Source organism: Diuraphis noxia, unplaced genomic scaffold (assembly GCF_037042655.1).
Source record: "Diuraphis noxia isolate RWA-SAM2 unplaced genomic scaffold, SU_Dnox_SAM2 contig0004, whole genome shotgun sequence".
Taxonomy (NCBI): Eukaryota; Metazoa; Arthropoda; class Insecta; order Hemiptera; family Aphididae; genus Diuraphis; species Diuraphis noxia.
Window position 1 is genome coordinate 24072981 of NW_028301714.1, and position 20958 is coordinate 24093938.

A 20958-nucleotide genomic window follows, 5' to 3' on the forward strand; every position below is an offset into this window, starting at 1 on the left:
TTTTTAACTATTCGCACTACGGAATTATTACTGCATACTTTTTGAAAATATCATTGTTTGTTTTCATATATACAAATATACAATTCAATATTCACATTCCAGAATTTCACACAATATGTGACATGTACATTTCAGTAAAACGGTACACTTATATTTAGTGTCCATTTAAAACAATGTCAATAACTTAAAGATTGATACTTTTAATAAGCTTTTTTAGTTTAAAACTAATTACATTCATTAAATGAATATTCAAAAAATTAGAAACTTAACTTAAATCGTAACAAATCGAAATTATAGACTTTATCATTTTTTTTTTAAATTTAAAAAGATTCAATAGAGTAGGGAAGAGCAAATATTCTAGTAGGGCTTTAAACGTGTATAATTATTTACCTATCTACCGTTATGAATTTATGACGGATACATCTTTGATGATTAACTCTTTGTTTTAAAAAATATCCGTATTTGCTACAATTTATTACATTGAAACATAATTTATATTTAATTAATAAGAAACTTCCAGATTATAATAATATGTTAACATCATCTTACCATATACAGTAAGTATATGTACCGCTTAATGTAATCACTTTGGTTCAGGTCATTTTTATTCTAATAACCAGTTGATTCTATATAGCATTTTTTTTTTTTTTTTTAAATATAATATTTGGTTTAGGATTTTCAATTTTTGGTTCCAATAAATGGTTGATTCGATAAACCAGTGATCACATTAAGGCATGCGGAACTCACTAGATATGGTTTATTAGTCCGTAAAATGCCACTTTTGAGAATAAATTTATCAATGTAGTTTGACAAAAATCTGTTGAATAAAATAACGTTAAAAGGTGACTTATTTTTTAAGCCCCTCATTGTAGGCAGCCAATCAGGTATCTATATTATCTACTTGTACCTATATACATATAATTTAATATAAACATACATACCGAACTTATGTGTTAATGTTTTTTTTTTCATATCACGTATAATAATACGTATGTATTTTTTATTAGATATACCAAATAAAAATAGATTATAACACTCTTTATCGGTTTACCCGTTAAAACCAGAAAAAAAGATAAATTCAAAATATAGAAACTCTTCGCCGGCTTACAACAAACTATATATAAATAGTTAAAAAACATATATTTATTATTATAATATATACTTTAAAAACAGCAGCTGACGAGGCCGCCAAACTCTCACACATATCACCCAAAGCAATCACCATACCAAATTTCCCCTATTCCGACGCAAGAAAATATATAAAAAATAACACAATCGATAGGTGGCAACAATATTGGTCTAATCAAACAACTAAACTCAATGAAATCAAAAAATCAATCCTCCTCCCGGATGTTCCAGAAGACAAGAAACAATAATAAACAGACTTAGAATTGGTCATACTTCATATACCCACCGACATCTTATGACTAAAGAGAACCCTCCCAACTGCACCACCTGTGGGGTCCAACTAACAGTTAAACATATACTTACTGAGTGCAGAAAATACCAGCAAGACCGAATACAAATCCTTGGCACCACCCATCTATTTGAAATACTCAGCCCGGAAGCAACCACAACACTCAAATTATTTATGTTTTTAAAAAAAACCAACTTATACAATGTAATATAACCTCTATGGCTTATGTATATATATTTATAAATGTTAATACTTATGTTTTATTTATAATGTTAATAATGTTAATAATAATATTGTAATATTGTAATGCAATGTAGACCAATGGCCAGAGCCGCCGCGGTCTTTTGAGATTAATAAAAAAAAAAAAAATAAAAATAAAAACAGCAGCAGCATTGAAAAATATAGTGTCGCGCGCGTATTATACCCGCCGCCGCTTTGCCATAATATTATTAATATTGTTTATACATTACTATTACGACGTGTATTATATAGAGCTCGTACACACGCATCAGTTACGGTGCGGAAAATGTCGTGAAATCGTGCGATTTCGGTCTCGTGCATGTGCCCATGGTGCGGTAAAAAATAAAAAACAAATACGCGAAAAAAAAGCCGCGAGTACCGTTTTTTTCTATCGCTCGCCACGACCCACTTTTTTCGCACACTCCCTCCGCCCCCGCGACCATATTTAGAATTGCTAATGCTCGGGCGCGACCACATGTGGTGCTAAGTATACGTTTCCCCCGAGTGCGCCTATATAGGGTACAGCCCGTGTTTTTATCACCGAGCCTAAACGCGCCGAGCAATGCCTATACAACCCGGCGTATAATATATACCATTTTATTATGTCTATATACTATTATTTAGTTCACTGCTGCAGTATATTATTAAGTGTATAATATGTATTATTATTTTACGGTCTTTCAGTGGCGTTCGAATGAGTATATGTATAAGACCACTCTAGATGTGCGCACCACATTTTATATATTTATATATAATATATAAACATATAAACGCATATGCAATATAATACACGCAAACGCTCGGTGCCGCCGCACGGGTCGTCACGAATAGTCGTGTACGCGTTGTTATTATTATTATTATTTATTTATTTATTTATTATTATTATAACGTGTCCGTATATATTTTATGTATATATATATATATATATATATATATATATATGACATATGTATATGGGTATATTAAGCGTTGTACCATACTCACACGCCAACGTTACCTGAGACCATAAATCTTGTTATAATATGTATTGCCGCCAAAAAGGTGAAAACGGTAACATCCGCAACGCGCGGCGGCGGCATCGCCATTGCTTCGACCGAGACACGTTATTAACACGACCATTCGACTAGAACTTTTACTCACCCGCAACAAACGGTTACACGCTCAAGTACACGAAATGCCTTTTGTTCAGAAAACATACACACCTATAAACACGTGGACAATATACATAATACTATAGTATACTTTAGTAGCCGATTATAATCTAGCCGTGAAAAACCATCTCGAAAACGTTTTTTTCAGTACAACTATAGTTTATACTACTTTAAACAAATACGAATCATCCATTTCATTGTAAAATTATTTTTCATCAAAAGCTGCCTATTTTTAAATGACGTAGTTCCTAATATTATTTTTAAATTTTAATATATTATTTAACTATTTTAACGATAGATAATATTAATTCATAAAATTAACTTCTATTATCTAGTTCTCACAAGGTCAAGTTACCACTGTTTGTAATAAATCATGAGTCAACAATCATAAACTCGTAACCTATATAAATAAATAGTAATACATAAAGCTATACAACAATAATTTTAATATAGGTAGCCAGGTAGGTACTCACTAGTCACTAAAAAGTTTGTCATGAATAAAAAATAAAAAACAGTTATAGTCATTATTCATCAATCATCAGTATTGCTTACAATATGACAAGAATAGTAATAATAACTATAATCAGTCTATAGGTAGCAGTTTGTACATAGGTAATATAAAAAATACAGTTTTATTTAATCCATTTTTAATGAAATTGGGCATCTCAAAATCCGTTAATGCTTTAATTTCATTATCATATTATACAAATGACTGTAAATTAGTTACACAAAATATATTTCTATAATAATCAAGAATAATTTATTCCGTAATATAACATTGTTTCCACTTTAATGAATCATATTAAGCCAATAATGTAAAACTTTCAATATTTGTTACTAATTCAAACATATGTTTAGTTTCATCAAATATGATTGAAATTAATTTAAATCTGTAGAGTTTTAAATGTTCTGATGTTATGTTAATATAAAGTATGATACATTTATAAAAATTATTTTCTATATAAGACACCACGACTTGCATAATTTAATATTTTTTTTAGATTTTTTTCATTATTTAACTCGACGATTAATTTAATATTATTAGAAAAATTAATATAAAACAGAGAAACTAAAACGAATATAAATACATCACAATGCTTTTTAACTACTTTGTCCGCAAATATTTTAATTTTCACTATCCAATCGTTGTGTAATGTAATTACTAATCAGTGTTTAAACTTATAGGCACGCATAAACAAGTTCACCTACTAACAGGCAACAGGCAATTTAAATTCCAACAATCTGATAACCATCATAATTTTGAATTATAATAGAACATTATAAATGTATAACTAATCATTATACACATTTAAATCAATGACGTCATCTTAATTCTTTAATCCATTTTATATACACTTAAACTTGGATAAATATTAAAAGTAAAATAGTAGTTTGGTTCAAACTGTTCAAAGAAATCAATTTAGTACAATTATATATTTTATATCTATTAATTTAAAGTGAAAATTAATCACCTCAAGTTATAGACTTATAGTTGGGTACTAAATAGGTTAGAAATAATAGTTATCACTAGCATTATAACACCTTAGTAGTTAGTACTAAATAAAAATAAATAAATTTAAAATAAATTTTTTTAAAACATGCTTTTCTTAATTCTACTTAATACATGAACTAAAAAGTTGAAAATAAACTTACTTTTAAAACAATTTCTTAATGACACTTTAAGGTTTACAAGACATAACTAAAAGAGTATCTAAAATGTATTTGTTGAAAAATTTTAAAACTTGTGAATTACAAAAAACGAAAAGCATGGGGCACTTATGAATTTATGATCACTCCTATGTAAAGTCACTCTACAACTGAATCATTAGATAAACTTTATGATAAGTATTTTAAAGATTATTGATCATACTTCCAATTTTGTAAGAGATATTTTGACTCATAGGAGCCCCATGCTTTTCGTTTTTTGTAATTCACAAGTTTTAAAAATTTTGCAACAAATACATTTTAGATATACTTTTAGTAATATCTTGATAACCTTGAAATTTCATTAAGAAATTGTTTAAAAAGTAAGTTTATTTTCTACTTTTTAGTGATAACAATAAATTAGAAACAAAGGATTTTTTTACCTTTTTTTTTTAAATTTTTTTAACTCCATACAAAATTTGAGCCTCCTAGGTCATGCAGAAGTGATTTAAATTGAACTCGCAAGATTTGATGACAACAGAAATGAATGAATGAATGAAACATTGTGAGTTAGAGAAAAGAATGTAAAAATAAAATATTCTAATATTGTATTATACTATTAGAAACAATTCTAAACTAAGCACTAATATCATTATTCATCATTATGAAATAGTGTATACAGATTTTCCCACTACTTATTATCATAATTTTTTAGTTCAATATTTTGATTTTAATTTTTAAAGATTAATACATTTGGTTATTTTTTCAAATATTTGGAAAACGATAATAATAATCGATAAAAGTAGTCTAACTCCACTCCCTTGGACCTTGGTTAAGCATATTAGGGATCTAAAACTATATCAGTTTTGAAATTTTATTGATGACAAATTCCTTAAAACTAAACAAATGGGTTTGTACACTTGGTATAAAATATACCTTCAACTGAAAATAGTTTAGGTCAGTGTTGAGAAAACCTAGCCTAATTCAATTTAAAAATCAAACATGAAAATATAATCGTTTACCATAAATGTGGCAATTTAAATAATAATATATGGGCTCAATAATATTATTCACAAATCCTAATTCGACATCTAAAAAAATACATCATTGTAATATTATAATAAGTACCTACCTATACACAGGCTACATGAAACTTTGTTTTTTTCACATTTATCGTACCAATACTTAACAAAAAAAAAAAAAAATCAATGCACGTTAGTAATATTGATGATTATATATGCCGCCGTTTATCAGTGTAATAATTTGAATATAATCTCTATAATAATATCAAAAAATAAACTTTTTTTCATATTATATAGCTTATTTTCTGGTAGTTAAGTTCATTCATACATGTCGAATTACATTGGGGTTTTTATTACTTTTTTTCACAAAATTATCAGCTATGCGGATTATAATATTATTCGTTAAAAACAAAAACGTATTATAGCAGTATTTTAATATATTATATTAGTATATTCTGTTTAAACTGTAGTATAATCTCAAAAACAAATCATAATATTTTTTTTCGCAAAATGATATAGTTGCTGTTACCGGAGTGTTACTTGTTAGAACATTGGAAGTTGAGTAACGATCTAACAACAAAATCTTTAACGACTTTAAGTCAAATACAAGTATATACCAACAGAATACACGACATTTATAATTATTGGCGTACATAGCATTTTTTTTGGTACCTATATACTTTAGATTTTTGGCATGTTTCTCAGTGAAGTAGGAATAAAAAAAAAATAGTAAAATATACGTCTCAGACCCTGTTGGGCCTTACTAAATTTCACACATTACTTTCGACTATAACTAAGACTATAATTATTAGAATAAAAAATGTACCATCATCATCATTCATCACATGGTACCTATTAAAATTATAATATTATAAGTAAGCCTTATGAATATATTTGAGTTGTTTTAAATTTGGAGTGGAGTGATGAATTACAAATGAATTGATATTGATTTTACAAGATATGTTTTTTTTTGTCATCAAATATTTATTTAAGAAATTTCTATTGGTGCCTTTTTAGTTTTTATTTAAAATGTTTTCCTATAAATGATAAAACAAAAATTTTTCGTTCGACTAAAAACATTGAAGATTTAATCCAAAGTTCCTTATACGTTTCAATTACCGCTAAATTCTATATACCCTAATTTAAAAAAAAAAATAGGCACTGGGACTTGGGAGGGTCGATACACTCCCTCCCTAAACGGGCCAAACGATTAAGCTTAAAATATAATATGTATACACCTATATTCTCTCCTTTTCTACTTAGTTTACATTTTACACTGCAATATTCGGGGAATCGTAAGTTCCTACACGAGAGTAACAGGTAGACAATTACATACGTTAATTCCTACATATGGGATGTATAAGTTCCTACACGAAAAAAAAAAAAGGTACGTATGTTCCTACATGGCGGAAGACAGGTATCTATGTTAGTTCCTACACGACGAAAAACAGGTACATGTGTAAGTTCCTACACGGTAAAAAAAGGTACACATGTAAGTTCCTACACTAGGAATATTATAAGTTATCAATCTAATAACAGTTAAATCATTATTTTTAAAATTATTTAATATTATATGGAATGGATAATTTTTATTTTTATTTTTTTCAATAAATTACGAATTATTATTATATTATTACAATTATTATTTTTAAAATTATTAAATTGATAATATTTATAAGGTAAATTATTAAATATTATAAAGAATTATATATTTTATAGAATAAAGGGTTAAAATGTATGACAGTATTATAATATGATATATCATTATAACTAATATCATATTGATAACTTATAATATACTTAGTGTAGGAACTTACACATGTACCTGCTTTTTACTGTGTAGGAACTAACACATGTACCTGGTTATGACTGTGTAGGAACTTACATATGTACCTTATTTTATCGTGTAGGAACTTACATATGTATCTTGTTTACCTGCTAGGTCTCGTGTAGGAACTTACATTCGCCCCCAATATTCTCCTATAATAGTGCTGTACTGCTATCTTCTGACTTTCACGATAGATACCAAACCCTGGCTATCTATAGATACATTAGAATATTGGCTATAATCTATATTATAGTTGCATATAAAAACTATAATACCTCTGTCGGAAACTTGGTATCGCTAAATTCAGGAGCTAATACTAAATATCTGATATTGAGTACCTAAAAGTACCTACCTATATGTAGGTACTAAAAAAAATAATACATGTGTAACTTTTCACATGCAACATATCGTTTGTGTGATGTGGTTCTTGATTCCATGAGGGAAACTAAACAATTTTATTATTACAGGTCAAATATCAAAAAAAAATTAATTACAAATAAGTTTTTTAATTCAATTTTAATTTTATTCAGTCAGTATAAGGACAGGTCATAGCCTACTAGTGTCACCTATATGCTTAATATTAATAAATATTGTATTAAATGTTTCATCCAAATAATATGTTAGTTTGTGGGTACTTTATTCAAAGGGAAAAAGTTTTCTTTGTTCGGATGGCACAAGGTTCTAACATTAAGGTTAGGTTGCCTATTCGCACATTAATAATAGATTCTCAAAACTATAGGAATACGAATAGAAGTACCAACATTTATCGATGACATTAAATATTAAATTTACCTACACAACAAACTATATACAAAGTGTTGTAATATTATTTCAGGAACGTTAAAACCCTTAACCATAATCATACGGTATAGGTATTTCATGTTATGCAATCTATTATAGTCGATTTTTCGCCTCCGGAAAGTGAGTATAGGTATTCATCATATTTTCAAAAATTAGTCGGTTAACATATAATATTGGCATACTGAGTTTTGATATTTAATGGTATGTTTAGGTCAGATACGAAAACTGTTACAGCATTTTTGTATTTTCGTCATTAGCCTTCATCCAATCAAAGCCAAAATTAACTATATATAATATAACAAATTCAGATTCAGATAGGTAATTATAGGTTAAGTTAACATTTAGATGAGTAGGTATATAATTTTTATAAGATCTATTATACTGTATACTGTATAGGTACATTTATATGCCTACTGCAGTATCTATATAATAGGTATTATACTGGTCTCACCCGTTAGTTTATACAGTTTCAGACACGTTTTACACAGCACACTCCTCCATTACCTATGACATTATTCTGGATAGATTTAAAAAAAATATTGTAATTTAGTGAAACCTATCGTACAGTTAGATAAGGTTCACAATCTATATATATGAATTTTTTTCGTTGTTAACGTTATAAGTAAGAATGATGTATAATATTCCAATATATAACTGCATAATTACTATACTTACTAACTACGCGATATATACATGATCAATACGCATGGGGTAGGTAGGTATAGTATCGTAGAACGTAGAAATAATAACTCGAATTATAGGTAAGTACCTATAATGGCTTAACGACTGCGTTCCATCATTTATTTCAGTGACGTCCATAAGGAGGGGGGCGGGCTGACCCCCCCCCCCCCCTATTGCTCGTATTATTGTTTTTTGTTTTTTTTTATTTATGTACCTTGATTTAATATAGTTTCTTAAATCGTGTGTTTACTTATTTATTGCAAACAATGCAAACCATATTGTCCTAAACTGGCTAAACTCTTAAGGTTCATAGATAATATTTTTATACATTTCATAGTCAATAGTCATTAGTCATAATTAAAGATACTATCTTTAGCCGTGCCACAGTCCATATAAATCTATAATCTGTGAAAACAATTGAATTTATGTTAACAACACTATATCCGTCTATCCAAGCATCGTTATTCCAACGGCCTAGTTAACCTGTTAAACATGTGACAACCGAGTAATTATTTATTTTCAAGCCCCCCCCCCCTCCCCGACCACCATTGAGAAATCCTGCGTACGCACTGATTCATTTTATTGCAATAGATTCACCGAATCGTATATATCATTATTAAAGCTATACAGACACGGGCGTGCGCACGGGGTATGCAGGGTATGCGTTTGCATACCCTGCAGGCAGACGCTTGGGAGCACATCAACAAATTAGTAACCAAAAGTGTAAGATGAAATATCATTCTCATTAATTTTAGGATCATTTATATCAGTGGGAGAGGGGTATATTTTATCAGCCGCATACCTATAGGTACCCTGCAAACAGTGCAAACAAAGTCTGCGCACGCCTATGATTATTGAATAATTTGACGCATAGAGGTATTAGGGGTTCTCAATTCTGAAAACATAATCGTGTATACATTATACTTATTATATTAAAGAAAACTAGTTAGTCGTGTTGATATGTATTATTACTACAACGACTGTACAATAAAATAAATTATAGGATTATGTTCTCTAATAAAAACCATAAATATTTAGTTGGGTATTTTTAGCATATTTACTGCAGGACTGTAATGTAATGTATTGCAAGTTTCCACACCACCTTAGCTTATTAAACGATGACAATGTATAATATGTCGCATTTAATGTCACATGAGGTATTGCAAGAGGCGCGTTTTTTTTATTGTGGTGTCCCCATGTAGGCCTATTCCACAAAGAGGAGAATGGGAGTGAACTGCCGGCCAACTCAAATGAGACAAACTGAGAAACCGTAAGAAATTTATTATGTCATATCATTATTTTAGCCAATATAATAATGCAGATTAATATAAATATAAAGATGATTTAATAATGTATCTTTTTGCTAACCACAATTCTCCCAATGTCCCCTGTACCGTATTAAATTCAAAACGTGGATATCGTTATCGGTAGTCCTTAAAACGCTTAACGCGAGACCAAAGAAAATAATAACAAAATAAATGTATTCTACATACACAAAATAAATAATTAGTTATATACTGAATTTAACACGGCAATATTATATTTCTACCTATACATAATTTAGATTATACACTAAATAAAAAATGTAATAATAGTATAGGTAGCTACTATTATTGTATACTTTATCTATAGTATTACGCTATACTACTTATAGCTAATTGTTGTAAATTACAGTTAATAATATTATTCCTGGAAAAAAAAACAAACCAACAATAACAATAAACTTAAACAAATAAAATTATCATCTACCAAAAAATGATCAAACTCAGTAATAAAGTTCACACGACACGAGGAAATCATGGTTACCAGAGTACGCGTTGGACAAACTAGACTCACACATTCCTTCTTATGTGTAAGAAGACCGAACACAATAAAATATAAACAATACCTCACTCAAAGAAGCATTCGGCTCCGGACGAGAAAAAAGAATAATAGATTTCATCAAGATTGCTGAGCTCGCATATTATTTCTAAAAATAAATTAAACTTATAGCTTACCTATACTGGCTAGTCTGGCTACTACCACTATTATAAATGGCAATTGCTTTTCTTTTATCCTGCAAAGCTTTATAACGTTAATTATTTAATTACAATTTTATTCACGTACCATTTTTAATCCAGTTTAATTTTTTTTCAATAAAACTATAGCTTGATGATTTGTATATTTAGAAAAAGCAATACATTTGAATTATATAATCGTGTCTTATTATGATATATTCTTGTATCTGAAAAATAATTCCCTGCAATAACTGAATAAGAGAACATTAAAATACATTTTCCTAAAACAACTATTTAAACGAAAAATTGACTCAAAAAGTATTAAATAAAAATATTATATTCATGTTTGAAAGTATGCGAGTATAAAATAAATAGAATTAATAACTATGTACAAAATTACAATAACCGAGAGTCACAAAACACTTAACAAAATAAACATACTTTCGTTATAATAGGTAATGCAAATATGTGTATAATAGCCAGCACAGTTTTTAATTTGTTAACTTAATTCCAGCCAACATAATAATAAAATAAGTTGATTTAATTATTAAATAAAAACTACCGCAACCGCACTAATTATCTCTATCGAATTTATACACAATAGTTGCTTATGTTTAAGTTGGTTTCTCCGTGGGAATTGTCGTCGTTGTTATGATTAGATTTGCGACATTTGCGTATTGCGTGTATTGCATCTTCGTACCTTATAACTTTTGTCAGTAATCAACGGTTAACTAAATACCCGACCAGACTTTATGGTTATGACGGATTGAGTGCTTTAGGCCGTCACGACCCGTCACGTCGTATATCCGATATACCTTTTCGTATATCTAAGCAATTTAAAGTCATAGGCCGTGTTTGAGTACCTATCTAGCAAGTCGGTCATCATCGGCAATAGTCTATAGGTAACTGACTATTAATTTTAGACAACACGTTTAACAACAATAAGTAACATTGCAGTGTTTCGCAGAAACTATAGTTTAAATATTATAGTCATAAGATCTCATAATATAATAATATATGGAGATCGAGTGTGGTCACTCACATGGGCATATACCCTATGCGTTTGCATACCCTTCGGGCAGACGCTTGGGAGCACATGAACAAATTAGTAACCAAAAGTGTAAGATGAAATGTCATGCTCATTAATTTTAGGATCATTTATATCTGTGGGAGAGGGGCATATTTTATCAGCCGCATACCCTGCAAATAAAGTCTGCGCACGCCTATGTATACAGACGTACCAATAGTACAGTATAACCATATAATAATATTATAATATACATATGTATAGGTAGTACTAGTATAATATGTGGCGTACTTAATATAATGATAACATTAAGCAGTAGCGTATTTAGATAGGTTGACCCGCCTTGCCCCCCCTCCATGAAATGTGTAGTTGGTACGGATGTAACTAATTAGAATTTAAGAGGGAGTTTTGAAATATTAATTTTTTTGTGTCCCCTTCCCAAAATTAATATCTACATACGCCACTGCCTTTAATAGAGTACGCTCAATAACACGCGTGTACAATAATGGATACCTACACGACGAGCGATAGTTGAATGCCAACGTATTTATCGAAAGCGGATTTTCAATATTATAGATTTTTATGAAAATACGATTTTTTCGTTAAAAAATTACTACAATGTACACACAAGATTCTCGTCAGGGAAACACCAAAATACGTTCACACGTCAAAATGCATTTAAATATAACGGGACGTAGATGCGTTTAAAACTGCAATATTGTATATAGGTGCATATATAAATTATTCAATTCATGTATTATAGATTCATCATTAATATCATACATCCATTGATCCATTGCGCCAAAACTGAAATAAAAATGTAGGACTTTTATAGCGTCTCATGCGCACAATCAATTCAAGTATATTAAGTTCATTCTACACTCCATCCGTAAAAATTGTTCAAGGAACGCCATTTAGACACTTAATATTGCAGGTTCTGCAGGAATACTGGCCGGGGTGCATTTTATAATAATCACCTAACATGCAGTTATTATTATAAGATATTTATTTTTAATACATCAAATACATAGATATTAGTAGGTTTTTTTTATTGTGGGGAGGGTGTGATTGCTTCGAAACACGTCTCGTATGAGTGACAAGGATTTGTCACTAAGAACCTGGGTGGTCACCCATCCGGGAACTAGTGACGCCGACCGGCGCTGGCACTCAGAACACGTCAGCTACTATTCAAAGCCAAACGCCAAGCCACTATTATAGGATAATATATCATCAGTGTCAATATATCGATTAAGAAACATTGTACTAAGGACGATAAAATAAAATAATATGTTCACTAAACACTGTGTGTGATATTTTACGCGTTGGCTTTACAGATCCTCACGCTGGTCAAGACGTGCGAACCAGTGGCCGAAATGAGGACGTGCCGTTCGCCGAGGGACTGGTCGCTGTTGGCCCTGCAAAACGTCCGCACCGGCAAGTCACATTATCTTGTCATCTGCAGGTGTCCGCACACCAATCTGTTAGGTATGATAATATAACATTATTAATATATCTATGTTGACCATTGTGGTTTTAGATCATGCACAGTCGTGTCGGATCAAACAAACGAATTGCGTAGGTATTCGAAAAAAAACGATATATGTAGTTCCTCAACAACATCGGTTATCATCCATTTTATATCGCATACCATCCTTACAATTTGAACATTTTCACGTCCCATATTCGACCAAACGACCTTTTATTTGAGTGTCCAAAATGTATACCTACGTTATATTAAATGTACACAATTTTATTTTATTGGAAACTACAAAAATATGACGACAAACGGCATTTAATGCACAAAATAATAATTTAAGGGGGGGGGGGTCGTTTGAGAACCTTGCCCAATATTTGATTTTGTACTTCGGCGCAACTGTTATTATTACTATACTATAAAAGGCGCCAACCTTTATTATTCATTGTTCGGGAATTGTAAAACACACTTACTAACGCCAAGTCTATTTTTACGTACAGAGGGCCCGATGAGTCACGACCAGCCGACGTACGCCAGCGTCCCCGGCATCAGAGTGTACGGCATGATGTGCGTGACCAAGAATGGTGGCGGAGGCGGTCACCAGACCACGTTGGCGCCACCGGTCCACTCCAGTTCAGCGCCGATAAACAAGCGACGGGCAAGGCCCCTGAGGACCCCCCGATCGTTGGACGCCTTCTACAGGAGGTCTCCGGAAAGTAAGTCAACTACTCGACCCGAGTTCGGTATGGTGTTTCCTATATACGCCAAGAATCACTTCGCTATCTCACTATATTATATGGCAAGTCGCATGTGGCTCGCCAGTCAGTCTCGTGTGGATCTCGACACCGAGCTAATTAATATAATATAATATAAAAAGCACTTCTCAAATCTCATTCCTTAATGCGACCTGAACAATAACGTTCAGTGCTGTGTAAAAAAAATATTCATTTATTTGTTATAAAATTAAAAATTGTCTTCATTTTATAAACATATCGCTATACGTGGCTCACTTCGTATTAGCTTCATAAATTCGCGGCTCCCAAAATAAGGGTTAGTGGCCACCCCTGTTATATGGCCTTAATGTGAGTAGAGTACGCTAGAGCGAACAACTCCATTCTCCGCCGTCCAACAATATCAATAATTCGAGTCATCCTAAGTTTGATGGGGTTATTTCCTCGTTATTTATTCGAGGGCCCCTCAATTATGTCAGGATGAGCAACGTGTCAACAGGTTTCGTGCTCTACTGACCCATTTGCTACAACACATTTATATTTTCATTTTTTAAGTGTACAACATTTTTTTTAAACTTACCTAAACGTCATATTATGTTTTTTACAACAGGAGAATTAAAATTAGTATTTATAATGATTAACGATGCAGCCTGAAGGTGTCAAATTAGGCACTAGGCCATCCTCAACAACTCTCATAATATGGTGTGCTCAAAAGTTGTTTATGCTTTACAGGACAATCGTCGCCACCATTCCCTTGGCGCAGAGCCATGCAGTTTATCAAATCCGTGCAAGAAGAAGAATCGCTGAAAAGTAAACAGTCTTAAACCATTCGAAGTCGATACTGAAAACGGTTGAATAAAATTAAAATTCGATTAGCAAATGCATTATATTTATTATTATACAATATTAAAATAATAAAATGTAATGAAGTCGCTCAACTTTTTTCTTTTACCTAAAAATGATTGATCAATTACTTACTTTTTTTTTAATAGATATAATTAATATACAACACACAACAATAAAATAATATCAATGTAATTTTTTTTCTTTTGTATAACAAGGTGCTTTGTGCGTTTTAAATGTTCTATAATATTGTACATAGCACACTCAGGCTACAATTAATTTATTTATTTATTTACTTTTATTCATTAGATTATTATTTATGTAAATTTATGAAAAAATTATATTATTTATTTAAGCATATTTATTTATATATTTTTTTTAATAAATACAATACAAAATTTAACTTTTTAAATTTTTTATTAATATATTAGTAATATTATTACAAAAACGAAAAATAATTTACAAGAATATCCCCAAGTTGTTTGTTGTATGTCACATTATAGTTCATAGGGCAAACAATTTACTGTTATATTTTATGTATGTTGTTATTTGTTATGTTGAATAAACGTTACGGGTTCGGGTGGCAGTATTGTGCTAAACAGTTCCCACTCGTTACCAGTATATAAAAGGAAAAAAAAAAAGGCAAACAATTTAACACAAGTCTAGAAAATAGGACATGAAATATCTAAATCTTTGCAGATAGATACCTAATTGCAGTGCTATTTTCAAGACAATCACAGAGAATACATTTTATAGAAAATAAAAATATATTTGTGCGTGTACTTTAAAACCAAAATATGATCAAATGGTTATTAAATATCAATAATTCTAAGGACACATTTCCATTTTTATATTATTACAATAACCAAAATATCATTTCTTAGATTTTTTAAGCTTTTTAGGTTTCTTATTCTTACTCTTTTTCTTGTGCTTATGTTTAGAATTCTTCTCTATTGTTTTATCTGAACTTTTATTAATACTTCTACTTCGACTTTTACTCTCTGAATGACTTTTGTGGGTTTTTTTAGGATTCTTACTTTTTGAACGACTTCTACTTTTTGAGCGAATTCTACTTTTTGAACGAATTCTACTTTTTGAACGACTTCTACTTCGTGAACGAATTCTACTTCTTGAACGACTTCTACTACTTGAACGACTTCTACTTCTTGAATTGTTTATTTTTGTACGACTCCTACTTCTTGATCTACTGTAACGTTTATTTCGACTTTGACTTTGGCTACGACTACGACTATAACTCCTGGAACTTCTACTGGAAAATGATCGCTTTCGTTTTCGGCTTCGACTACGGCTACGACTTCTGTTATTCTCTGCTTTTTTATTAAGTTTTTGAATATACTTATGATACTTGTGTCCGTAATTAATCAACTGCATTGGGTCAAACATGGGTGGCATTAGGTATGGTCCTCGACCTATGAATTGATGTGTGCCACCACGATGACCTCTCCAATTTCCTCGGCCTCGGCCACGATTGTTTTGGTCATTGTTATAACTGCGGTTTTCAGAATCATTATTATTTGCAGAATCTTAAAAAAAAAGATTAAGTCAAATAAAATAAAGTGCAGTTAATAATAATAAAATAAAAGATAATATCCGGATAATATATGTACTATTGCATTGCAATGAACAAAAAGAGCACTCTGTAGCTAATCAATGTGATAGTAATTAGTTAGAATTAGCATAAAATACAAGTATTATCAGTATAATAAATTATAGATTTGTTAAAAAGTTTTCAACAAGTTTCAACAGTATGGCATTTTTAAATACAAAGAGTAGAATAAATAAGGTATAATATTAATATAGCAATACAATTTTAACAATAAATTGTAGTGTTCTTTTTAACACATCTTTTATCAACGTGAATAACTCAACAGTTTATACACTTCTCCGAAAACTCCACAAAGTCAAAGAAACACTCTACTATAAAATTAGTAAAAACCTACCAATCTAAAAGTTAAGGCTAAAACCACAACTAACACAAGATATTTTACTTGAAGCTCAAGAAGAGGACTATCCAGACTCATAATCAAACTAAAATGTATTTGTAAATCTTGTATTAACATAGTACAAATCCTTGGTTTATTGAAAAATTATATAAATAAGTAAATATAACAACATTTCTTTGGTAAAAAGTCATGTCTTAAGTCAAAAATTGATATTTTTGGCTAATGGAATGATTAGAATCAAACATTTTTATTTTTGTATATTTTTCTGGTACAGATCACGTAAATCAAAACTAAAACTCATTGTCAATTAAATTTGTTTTGGCTTAAACTTTTTAAGTCACATTGTATTAGATACTAAAAACGTGTGTTAAGAGTTAAGAATTTGATCAATCGATAATTTTAATATGGTCTTTTAGTTATCGTTTTAAATGTATAATGCCTCTAGATAGGGTAAATCATGTAAAAGTCTAATTATCTTAAGTCACTTAAAAACCATGGAAAATTGATTTTAAATTTCTATATAATGGTTAACAAAAAAGAAGTTACATAAAATATTGAATTAAACTAATTATCAGTCAAGATATTATTGTCAAAGATTTTTCAATGTTTAGTTTTCTTTTTCTGAAAACTAGGCGTTTTTAACTTACAATATTTATAGCATATGCCAAAGATTTATTTAGGACAGTTTAAAATAAAATTTAAAAAGTTACTTAAAGTGATGATGCTATAACATCATACTTTTTAGAATATTATTGTATTTTGTGGTGTTATATTTGCTGTGTAAGATAAATTACTAATTAAGTAACAATAAACGTAATTAAGTTACTTTGCTCATTACTCAAATATAATTTTAATCAAATAATTAAGTACAGTGAAAGTAAACATGTTGTCAAAAACATTAAAAACTACAGTCAGGTATATACATCAGGTCATGATAACCTAGTTGAAAGTAAAAACAAAAAATTGCTTCAAGGTAAGTACTATTCAAGATGCTTAACTCAAATTCAACATAACCTAATCTTGAGGGGAGTAAAAAATAAATTTAGAGCCTTCAATTTTTTCGAACAATTGCAACTCAACTTTGTTTAATTTAAATTCTCAATACTTATAATGGTATTGCAATTGCATTATATTACTTAGATATGACTTAGGTACCATAAATAATAAATAATTTCCATTACTCATAGCATGCAACTAGACTAAAATTACGACAAAATTTTGCAATGCATTATAAACTAAGTAACATTATAAAAGTAACGATTTACTTTTATACATTAGTAACACTGAAAATTAATGCACTATCAAGAAAGCTTTACCTTGATATAATTAATAAAAACTGTAAAACCATAATCTTAACTTCTTAGTTTCTTAACTTATTATTAAATTATGAAATTTACTTTTTAATATTTTATGCTGAAATGGTTTCCATTTTTCAATCATTCTTTGTCTGAAAGTAGACTCAATATCCCTACATTGAACATTCTAAAAATTAATTAAAATTTATGTTAAAAATTTACCAATAATGTTATATTTCATAACTTACATTTGTATTGGCATTATTTTTTTCAGATTTTTCTTCCTCCTTACTTTTAGAATTAATTTTGGACTAAAATACAAAATTAATTAACAAAAAAATATCATTAAAAAAGTTTATAAACTTACTTTGATTCGTGTAAACAATTCTCCCAGTAAATGAATAGCTTCTAGTTTTCTTTGTGTTTTTAACAGAAGCCTTTCTTCAGTCGCAATTTTTTGGTTCATTATATCAGCTTCTTGTTCAGCTAAACGCTTAATACGTCTTGCTTTACGTTTTTCTTCTCGCAATTTACGTCTTTCATTTTTTTTTTCCAATTCAAAAAGTTTTTTTTTACTAAAATGTAAGTAAAAAAAAAAATATGCTTATGTATAAATTGTTATGTATTACAAATTTATTCATTTAATTAAGAATTACTATCTTACTTTTCTTCTTCTCGTTTTTTTAATTCTTTTACTTTTTCTAGTCTTTCTTTTTCTTCAATCACTTTTTTCCTCATTAGGAAACGATCACGGCGTTCATGTCTTTTTGTAATCTCATTTAATGTCATGTGTTTTGTTTTATCAAAGTCTACTTTAATATTAGCTATAAGTGCTTTTGTATCAGTGATTAAAGCCAATTTATTACCCCTTAATGCATCCATTGCTTTTGCAAAACCTGAATAGTCTCTGAATTGAATGTATGCATCACAGATTCCTACTCCATGAATAACTCTTGATGGGTCTGCAGCAGGTAAATCAACACGAGCTACTTCACCGAATCCATTGAATATTTTTTTTAGAATATTTTCACTTGGATATTTTTCTCCAGGTTCAGTTAACCACTCCAAAGGTAAATTTTCAATGTGTAAAGTATCAGGACGCTCACCTGGCTTCAGTTCATTCATATCTTTATTATCACGAAAATATGAATCCCAATTATGACGAGTAGGAAAATCTGGTTTAGATTCAACAGCACGCACAGTCAATAGATGAGAAAATCCAGGAAATTTTATTCGTCTATTACACAAACGGGATAATACTGTTGACAATCGTGAACGGTCTGTTAATTCTGCATCGAACCTAAAATTAAATCAATTATAGATATTTTTTTTATAAACAAAGTTATTGAAGATATCTTCTTTAAAAAATACTTATTAACCTTATTAAATCCAAAGACGTTTTTGCTATACAAAGATGAGAAAACTTGTCTGGATCTATCCATTCCTTTAAACGCTCCATGATTTGCCAATTGGAAATTGTTGTTTTGGTTTTGCCATCCAATTGAACAGTGATCATAATCCGTGCAAAAGGTTTCAGAAATAAATTTAGACGAGGACATAATGAAATTGCGTCTGATTCATCTATTACTGTTTCAAATATAGCCTGCAATATAATATTCTTAGGCTAGGTATATGAAATACTTGATAAATAAGTGAGTTAGGTGGTTGATGTATGAAAATGCAAATTTTTCTAACAACTTTAGACTTTTGATATAAGAACACTGTTCTTCAATATATATTGGAACTGTTTGGCCCATGAACAAAATAATAAATAAGACTAAAACTTAAATTAGTATAGCACTACTAATTACTAATATTTATTTTTAAATATCATTAACAATTTTTATCATGATATAAATTGTATATGTTTGGTCTGAAACATAAACAGCTGCCACCAAAATCCTTACTACCAATTTAAAATAACACTAAGCTATACATAATATGTTATAAATATTATTTAACAATAGGTAAGTAGGTATAAAGTTCATAGTTTAAAAATGTATTTTATCCATCAATATTATTATTTATTTGTATTAATATTATAAATACATAATATATTTATGATTAATAGATATTATGATGGATTATACTAACCAAAAGAAACTAATATTTTAATAATTTTATAAGAATTGTACTTGATTTAAATATAATGATCAACAATTATAAATATATATATATTCTTATATTAATTCTTAAACATATTTTAACTGGTTTTAATTTAAAAATTCTACTATTGTCTACTAAATGAAATGTCAGAAAAAGATATGACTCAGTAAGTTCACACAAATACCTTCAAACCACTAATTACAGCAACATTTTTCAGATTTCTACCAACTCTTGGGCTTATCAGTTTCATTAATGTTTGACATTCAATAATACCTAAGAGATAGTTAGATATTTTATTTTTATGAATTATTTGTATTAAGTACATTGTTATATTTAAAAATGTAATTAACCTGTTTTGAGTTCATTTTAATGACAATTACACAGCCAAATTAGGTAGTCGACATTCTGGTCCTAGTTTAAGAAAGACTTACAATTATATTACACACATTTCCTTATAGATTTCTTACTCTTTGACGACCATTGATTAAACAAATACATATAAACACTAATATGTAGCAAATGAAAAAAATTAAGAACTAACTGAGAATCATATAAATAATTGAATAAAAAATAGTACTGTTCGTGAGAAGTATAGTGTATAAACAGGAAAATAAACTTAGAATTTACATATTATTATACAAAGTCAATAATCAACAATAGACAATAGACAATCGTATTTGCCAATTGGTTATGTTATTAATTTATTATTAAAAAAAAATTAGTTAGACATTAGACAA

General features: G+C 29.4%; 2 protein-coding genes across 7 annotated transcripts in view; one reads left to right on the forward strand and one right to left on the reverse strand.

Annotated features, from left to right (window-relative positions):
• Positions 1 to 15260, forward strand: part of dsx-c73A (doublesex cognate 73A) — a 43118-nt gene extending 27858 nt beyond the window's left edge. For both annotated transcript variants that reach the window (XM_015509847.2, XM_015509848.2), the window contains exons 5-7: positions 13143 to 13293; positions 13783 to 13998; positions 14746 to 15260. In XM_015509847.2, the coding sequence (XP_015365333.1) occupies positions 13143 to 13293; positions 13783 to 13998; positions 14746 to 14837 (459 nt within the window). In that variant the 3' untranslated portion in view covers positions 14838 to 15260. The remainder of the gene's footprint in view (positions 1 to 13142; positions 13294 to 13782; positions 13999 to 14745) is intronic.
• Positions 15255 to 20958, reverse strand: LOC107162794 (uncharacterized). Of its 5 annotated transcripts, XM_015509832.2 has the most exons (9): positions 20572 to 20958; positions 20406 to 20494; positions 19495 to 19718; positions 18982 to 19415; positions 18780 to 18924; positions 18483 to 18690; positions 18364 to 18426; positions 18218 to 18302; positions 15255 to 16400 (listed from the first exon to the last, which is right to left on the reverse strand). In XM_015509832.2, exons 2-9 carry the CDS (start codon positions 20469 to 20471, stop codon positions 15730 to 15732), a joined length of 1896 nt encoding a protein of 631 aa, XP_015365318.1. In that variant the 5' UTR covers positions 20472 to 20494; positions 20572 to 20958; the 3' UTR covers positions 15255 to 15729. The 5 variants fall into 5 exon arrangements, with proteins under 5 accessions (XP_015365318.1, XP_015365316.1, XP_015365317.1 ...); XM_015509830.2 differs by having other exon boundaries at positions 18780 to 19415; XM_015509831.2 differs by lacking the exon at positions 20406 to 20494 and having other exon boundaries at positions 18780 to 19415; positions 20572 to 20632; positions 20689 to 20957.

What these genes read in the sequence shown, in the direction of transcription:
- LOC107162794 (XM_015509830.2), bottom strand. Translation starts at nt 20,471, where the DNA reads ATGAAACTGATAAGCCCAAGAGTTGGTAGAAATCTGAAAAATGTTGCT. An exon ending in AATTGTTTACACGAATCAAA is followed by an intron (nt 18,427 to 18,482) that starts GTAAGTTTATAA and finishes TTTGTATTTTAG; the next exon opens with TCCAAAATTAATTCTAAAAG. An exon ending in AAAATAATGCCAATACAAAT is followed by an intron (nt 18,303 to 18,363) that starts GTAAGTTATGAA and finishes ATTAATTTTTAG; the next exon opens with AATGTTCAATGTAGGGATAT.